Raw genomic sequence first — 7,702 nt, forward strand, 5'->3', positions numbered from 1 at the left:
GAAAGTATATTGTCTATGAGACTAGCATATTAGGATACTGAACCAAACAAGATAACAAAATTATTAGTTGCCTACTTTGTGAAGCTGGTGACACCGAAATAATAATGACTGTTCAAATTCTGCTCGAATTAGGCTAACCCATACGGGCTAGATTGAACTGCTAGATTGGCCAACAATGAGACAGCAATTTGTCAAAAACAAATACTACCGGAGAAGAATAATTAGAAATGTTTTGAAGTTGACTTTCATCAAAAACATGACAGACTTGCATAGGAAAAAGATAAGCATTTCTTTTCTTGATGCATGTATGTAAGCATCATTCAATTTCAATCATCCCCGCTCATCATTTAAAAATATTAAGAAAAAATTATTGGTTACTACTATGCATGTACACCTTACACTAACTAAACTATGATCTGAGTTACAATGATACAGCACTTAGACGTAGCTGGGACTTGGATCATAACTCAAGAGTTTTTAAAGTTAAAATCACGTGTCTGAGTATCAAGCATCATATAAACATTGAAAAAGTCCAACTAGGAAACAAATACAAAATTAAGAACAACAAAGCATCCTCAACTAGTTGTGCGTGTAAAAGAAAACTGTGTTCTTTTGCTGGGAGCAAAGCAAATTTTGGACGACCCCAACGACATAGAATCAATCAACTTACTTGTTTTGAGGAAATGGAATTGACCCACAGCGATGATAATATCCATCATCGTCGAAGCAAAACCTCTGAGAAAGATGTGCTTCACGAATCAGATACTCTCCCCATTCCTCCGAGCCGTACTTTTTCATGACTTCCCGAGCATCAAATGTATCAACGCTCCTCGTCTTATACTTCCTGAACAATCAGTTTGCATTTCCAGATTTTGAGCACCACCAACAAGGGACTAGACAACAGTATAGGAAAAGAGTAAGATTGAAAAATCACCTTTTCCTGTGCCGAGCATTCATCACAGTGGCATGCAACTGGAATTCAGAAGAAAAATAACATGTACCATCAAACTAAAGACTTTAAGATTTTGGAATAAAAAAACCCTTGGTCCAAGAAACAAGATTGGATGAAAGAAATGAGATTTACCTTTAATGTTTGTCCAGCATCCTTCTCAAGAACTAGACCAGCTTCAACATAAGCATCAATAATGATTTCTGGAAAAGTTCAAGAAAATCAAGAAAAGATTATACGAAGAAAAGATTTTAATTTTCGACATTTAAAAAAGATACAGAGCAGATACAGCATCCTTCATTCTTGTGAGAACTTCCAAGTGCAATATATAGGATAAGAAATAATTTCAAGAAACAATTTGGATACGACATGCACGTAACAGTCGACCCTCGCCACCAATTTCTTCTACTGGAATATATAGAATTTTTGCCTTTAACAGGGAACCTCTCATGTTCTCCTGGGGAAACAAACAGAATTAGGTATGCAAAACACATTGCACTCAGTAATGAGTAAAAAAAAAAAGAACAATTGGGCTAGAGCTGAGAAAAATCTTACAAGCCCTTTCAGTCTTATGGAAAGAGGTCGGTTGTCCAAAGCATCAATCACTTTAGAGGAAACTCGCTGCACATAGAGGATAAATCATGCATTGTTAAACAGTCCATTTTAAGCAAGTCCATTTGCTTCAGAAAAAGTTTACCTGCAACACCTCAGCAGCTGCAGCAATTCGTTCCTTGTTCCACAACTTTAGCATGAGTACGGTCAAGTGAAATGTGCTTGGTTTAATGAATATAGATTTTTCTATCCCCAATTCTGTATATATACAATAATGAGATGTTGGTAAAAGATAACACTCGAAAGAGGCAAAGGAGTAAAAAATATTTGTCACAGTGACACTAGAATGAACGTTACCGAGATTCAACTCATATAATAGGCAATTGATAAACGATGTCCTTAACTAATCACCAATTGTGTCAAAATACTATAATAGCATCCAAGTAATGGTAAACTTACCAGGTAAGCTACGCAACTTAGATTTTTTCGGTGCATTGTGAACCAATGGTATTTTATTTACATCCACTGTAACATTTTCAATCTTGTCTTCAACTTTAAGTTCAACTGCAACCTCCTTTATTACACTTAACCTGCTACCATCAGCTTCTCCGTCATCTGGAGACTCTCCATCAGATTCACTAGCCAAATTCCCATCTTTGCTAGAATCACCACTTTCAAGTATGGAGCTCTGAAAGTTGACAAGCTTGTCTACCAGCTCAGGGTGGATAGACAATGGAAGCGATATGAAATGGGAGTAATCAAGAAATGGGCTGTTAACTGCCTGCAATTAGAAGGAATAAGATAATGCAATTAATAACAAACAACTAGCGAATAAAACAGAGGTAGACACGCTAAAGCAAGCACAAGAAACAATTTATACACAACGCGCTTAGTTTTGTAGTTATGTTAGTTGGGCAAGAAACAGCTAAGGATCAAGCACATGAAAAGAAAGTTGCTTAAACTGCAGTAATGTAAATTAGGTGAGTCAATTGTGTTTTTGTAGAGTTAGGCTTTGGTACACAAAGTAGGACATTGTTTTCTATTCAGCATTCCGAGAATCTAATGGAGTTGATAAGTCACTAAGATGAAAAGAGAAACTCACCTTCTCAAGAACTGTTTGTATTTTCTTTGAAGCTTTAGTTACGCATTCCATGGAGTCGCCTTCAATAACTGCAAAAAGAAACATGAGTCAGACATTTGCTTTCATGGTAAGCACAAGGTCATGTAGTACTATAGAGGATGTTGTATCCTACAATACACTCATAATGAGTTAACAATATCTGTACACAAACTTAGAATTTCCTAGTAAAAATAATGCATGGGCACCAACCATAATGAATAGCGACCAACATGAACAAAAATGTACAAACAACAATGGACATGTAAATCCAACAACATATTCTCCAAACTTTTTTCAATTAAATGCTAACCACCTATGCAACTTCTAGTCGCTGCCACACTGTGACACTGAGGTCAAAGAAAACATAGTAGAGTTTAATCATAGGTTACTGAAACTAAAGCTAACAAACTGTGGACAGCAACCATTTTGGCTCCAGAAACTTACCGATGGAATCCTCCTCCTTAGAAGGAGGAGGAAAAACTATTTTTACACCCATCCCTCCCTCAATTTCTCTCTGGAGAGACCCTCTGCAACAAAATTATGTGTTAGAAAAGAACCACATGCATAAAGCCAAATAACATGTCTACTATTAGTAGACACAAGAATAGAACAGTCAAATTTAGGGGCGCAAAAAGAAACTCAAGATTAAAGTAGTACCCTTTTCCTTTAACAAAACGCCTCAGGGAAGCAGCTACCTAGGCAAAAGACCCACAAAATGAGCGTCATACCCGTTAATAACATAATTGAGAACCAATGGTACAGGCTTATCATAAAAACTTTAAACCACATTATACAGAATGCTAAAAACACCCAGTATTCACTAAGATATTATGTCAATTTAAAATCTAACATTTAAGATAAAAAATCCATAATAAGATGAAATTACCTTCATCGACATAGAGCATTTTGCGCCCTCATTGACGAAATGAGCACCTTCCCCCTCTACATTTGCCGAAACTATCGACCCCACTTCTCCAATAGCTGATCCATCCGAACTTGCTAATCGGACCGAACCGGATACAGTTTTACCACTATCCTTACAATCCTGAACACTAGAAACAGGATTACTAGTACCAATTACTCCAACATTCTCCATGTGTTCATTTTCAGATTGAGCAGTATCACCCTTTGTCGAGCATCCTATAAGGTATAATTCCAAAAGAAATGCACTTAGGGTAACATATAAAACCCTAGATAAACCATAATTTCATATTCAACACATCAAAATTTACAATTAGAAACCATAACAAATGAAACCAACCTTCACTAGAAGTAACAGCTTGAGTAGAAACTGGTTTCCAGAAAGCTTTTTGCTTATTTTTCCAATCCATACTAATTCTTTCAAAACTTACACCATGATACCCATTGCAACCCTAAACCCACATTTATATCAAGTTAATTACTAAAACAAAACATTTTGAAGAACCCATTAATCCAAAATTTAAATCAAAAACAAAAAGAAGGAAAGAAGAGTTATAAACCTTATTGAAGATGATGGGTTTAGATTGCACAAAGGAATTTGCAAGTTTATAAACCAAATCAACTCTGCAATATAACATGAGTTAACCCTCATTAAGACAAAAACGGAAAATGAAGTAAAGATTTGTGAGGAAGAGGAAAACAACAACACCTGGAGAAAGACCTGCAAGCATTAGCGAACATCTGTTCTCACTTTGTCTTCTTCTTCTCAGAACCAATCTCCGTTTTACCTAATAAACAATTGTATTATTCTTTTTTTTTGAAGCTTGTAATAAACAATTGGTGGATGTTGAATAAGGCATACTAACCACGGGCACGTGAATTTTACGCGTAGAGTATTTGAATTTCCAAGGAGTGCTTCCATTTCTCTAGTAGAAGTTAATCTGCAGATTAGTACTTTTCGACTTACGGCAGCAAAGTACTTACAGATTAATTTGCATGTACAATTTTAGAATGATTTTCGATGGAAAAATTTAACTTTTTCTAACATGCATAATTTTTTCTTCCGAATTTTAGGACTGGTTTTTGCAAATATCTAAACATCGTCTGAACAAAAATTTGGTTTTTTTCTTCTAAAGGTCATTTTAATTACAAAAATGATTGGTGTATGGCAGCTATTTACCGTAGCGATTGTTTGAGAGAGAAAAAAAGGTGGTGGACCCCGCCATTAACCCCACTCCTGTAAATCTCCCCAGAACTGTCCTAAGAACCGTTAGATCATTTCACGGTAGAGATCACGGATTCACGGTACATAGTTGCGGTATGTGTATCACTGCTCTTTTAATTATGTTCTCAAACTAGTTTATAAAATTAAGTCATAAAATAACTTTTTAAGGTGTATCTTCAGGTACATGAAGCAAAAAGGCAATTGGGTTGGATGCACCTTAAAAATTAACCTTCTAATTTTTTAAAAGTCCGAAAATTAATTTGGGAACGGAATTTAAAAAATGACTTTTAGAAGTAAACTTATAACATATCTGGATATCAGAGACAGAAATGCTTCTACTTCTCCAGAAGCAGAGAATTCAGAAGTAGAAGTCATGAGTAAAATATTTTGCTACACAGAAAGTTTATTTTGTTGATTTTAAAAGTCATTATGAAATTATGTGCCCGAACTAATTTCTACCCGTTTTGTATCCATAAGTCAAAAAATAATTTATTGATATGTATCCAAACTTTAATATCTTTTTGAAGTAAATTTAGTGCTTCTAGAACTGAATTAAATCAAAAATGTCATTGTGTAGGTATCCGAACACCCTCTTAACATCTATATACTGTCCTTCCCTTGGATTGGGATGTCGTAAAGCTATATGCTCTCCGTACTTCCACAATATAATATGAGACTAAAGTGGACCAGTGAGTATGTGAACTGCCGCAATAGGATGTCGTGTTACCTTCTTTAAAATAGTGTTTTATATGGTTTGGATTACATACCACGAGATTTTTCTGCACGTGCACACGCACGTGCAATTTGGAAATGGAGCCATCGCTTTTATCATAAGGATCGGGATTCAACGCTGTATGTTTAAGTTTAAAATACAAATTACTAATGTTGCCCTCACTTTATTTATAGCACATAAGTTGTGTGGGCACGAAGAAAGGGTCATTTTGGTGTGGGCATGAGGAAAGGGCCATTTTGAAAATCCAAAATTCATGAGCAGTGCCTAAAGGATCTTCCCTATATATATATATACAAGATTCTTGGGCACGTGCAACGCGCATGCTGAAATCAACTTTGACCCGTCAACCCTGTGTTAAATCAATGCCTTGTATCTCATTGTGAACCGCCAAATTTCCTCGAGATGCATCTCTTTTTACTGTATAAGCAAAGCCCAAACAAAAAAATCCCCAACCCAGCAGCCCTTCCTTATTACCTCCCAGGCTCCCACTCTCCCCCTTCTTCTCTATTTCATCTGCATTTCTCAAAAACTCATTTTGTTACCGTGAGATCTCCTTCACCACATTCACGTCCTTCTCCATCACAAACACTAACAACGAACTAATTTTTCATTTCTCCCTCTCTCTGTAAACTTGTATTCCCATTTCCTATTTCGATTTACTCTAACTTACAGACTTTTTATCTTTTATTTCGGAAATGGGTGTTTGATTACAACCCATGGTGATTGTCTGATTAATGATTATTTTCACAATGGTTTGTTACTGGATTTCTGGATCTTGTGAGAATTTCGTATAGACTTTCAAACTTATCCAGGAAAATAAATATAACTAAATTATTGATACGCCCTCAGTTATTGTTTCACAAAACACAGAAATAATACTAATGTAGGGGCAAATTCGGAAATCATTTTTTACAGCTTCAAGTACTGTTGCTAAGGGGAGTTCCCTTTATATAATAGAATAGAATAGATTTTTTTTTGATAGGTTAAAGCCGGACCTAGACCCCTACAAAATCCAGCCAGCTAGACTAGCCCCACTGCCAGACCCCAATCCCGTCAAACCCTTCTATACAACTAATTTAAATTACAAACCTTTATATAATAGTAATAGATATTATGTGTTTTTTTTGAAGCATATTATACGTTAACTACCAAGGAGGATATGCAATGCGCCAGTTGAGCCACAGTGGTTGGCGGAGATGGGTCCAATGTTTTCTTTTTCAGTCAAGGATTTACGTGGATGCTGGATCACAAAAAGAAGCAAATGGATGTGAAGACTGCAATGGAAGAAGAGAGGAGGGATTTGAGGAAGGATCAAGCAGAAATGGAATAGGTAAGCAAGGAAATAGAGAAAAACTGCAACAACAGATAGTAATGTCCGGATATAACAAATGTTCTTCAACAAGAAATAGAGAAAAGATCAGATCCATCAACTACATGTTACAGATTCTACGTGTTAAGACAAGGATTGCTACAGTTCCGAGAATATATTGGCTTAAATGAGTGACTTATGGATCAAAAGCTCCATTCTTGCTGAAATTACATATTCAATATACATGATGAGGCTTGCCCCTAAATCAGATACAAAGGAAGCTGTTGGTGAGGGATTTTTAGTGGCAATTAGAATTAACCATTGAACCAGCCACTGCGAATCTGCGGAAGCGCCTTCCAGCTGCAATCTATTGGACGACATATGGAATTGTCACGACGAACTAATCTTCAACAATGTGATCCGTGACCAAGGCAAAAGTAGTCTTGTAAGCTAAACTCAATTTATGTTTTGGTCTAGCAAACTGTGTTGTGTTCATATTAACGTGGCAACTACCATCTAACCTCTCATGCTTTTAATAATGCACCAATAAATACCTTCGCTAGTACTTTGAACCTGCAAAATTGCCTTATTGCTAGTCTGGTATTCAAAAATGTTAAAAAAAAAAATGAAAACTTTGTTAGTATTACTCTTAATGAATTGCTAACATGGCTTTAAATATGGTGTTGTAACGAAATCTATAGAATGCCCAGATCGAAAATCCATCTGGGATTTTAAAAACTATCCAATGCAAGGTTTAAAAACTATCCTCAGCTCCAGTATGTTCGCGATGTGGTACTAAAATTCTAGCCAAAACAAACCTCGGGGTTTGAGGTCATAAACTCGATTCCTGGCGGGACCATAAATAATTCTTAATGCACTGACTATTGTACTGA

The 7,702-nt window shown here is 36.0% G+C and overlaps 1 protein-coding gene across 3 annotated transcripts; it reads right to left on the reverse strand.

Annotated features, from left to right (window-relative positions):
• Positions 1–405: 405 nt before the first annotated feature.
• On the reverse strand, positions 406–4,605 carry LOC113303995. 3 transcript variants are annotated; one of them, XM_026553089.1, is made up of 15 exons: positions 4,409–4,596; positions 4,264–4,330; positions 4,103–4,166; positions 3,883–3,994; positions 3,508–3,761; positions 3,279–3,316; positions 3,066–3,148; positions 2,604–2,671; positions 1,961–2,282; positions 1,647–1,759; positions 1,505–1,570; positions 1,316–1,406; positions 1,085–1,152; positions 935–972; positions 406–844 (listed from the first exon to the last, which is right to left on the reverse strand). In XM_026553089.1, exons 2-15 carry the CDS (start codon positions 4,281–4,283, stop codon positions 667–669), a joined length of 1,515 nt encoding a protein of 504 aa, XP_026408874.1. In that variant the 5' UTR covers positions 4,284–4,330; positions 4,409–4,596; the 3' UTR covers positions 406–666. The 3 variants fall into 3 exon arrangements, 2 of the variants coding, with proteins under 2 accessions (XP_026408874.1, XP_026408873.1); XM_026553088.1 differs by having other exon boundaries at positions 4,252–4,330; positions 4,409–4,595; XR_003337968.1 differs by having other exon boundaries at positions 825–844; positions 1,319–1,406; positions 4,252–4,330; positions 4,409–4,605.
• Between the last annotated feature and the right edge of the window lie 3,097 nt (positions 4,606–7,702).

This window comes from Papaver somniferum, chromosome 8 (genome assembly GCF_003573695.1).
Source record: "Papaver somniferum cultivar HN1 chromosome 8, ASM357369v1, whole genome shotgun sequence".
Lineage (NCBI taxonomy): Eukaryota > Viridiplantae > Streptophyta > Magnoliopsida > Ranunculales > Papaveraceae > Papaver > Papaver somniferum.

Bases quoted from the DNA above. Each gene is read 5' to 3' on its own strand.
- LOC113303995 (XM_026553088.1), bottom strand. From the start codon at position 4,283: ATGTTCGCTAATGCTTGCAGGTCTTTCTCCAG. The intron at 3,762-3,882 runs GTTGGTTTCATT...TATACCTTATAG, and splicing joins AGCTGTTACTTCTAGTGAAG to GATGCTCGACAAAGGGTGAT. The intron at 845-934 runs GTGATTTTTCAA...CTGATTGTTCAG, and splicing joins AATGCTCGGCACAGGAAAAG to GAAGTATAAGACGAGGAGCG.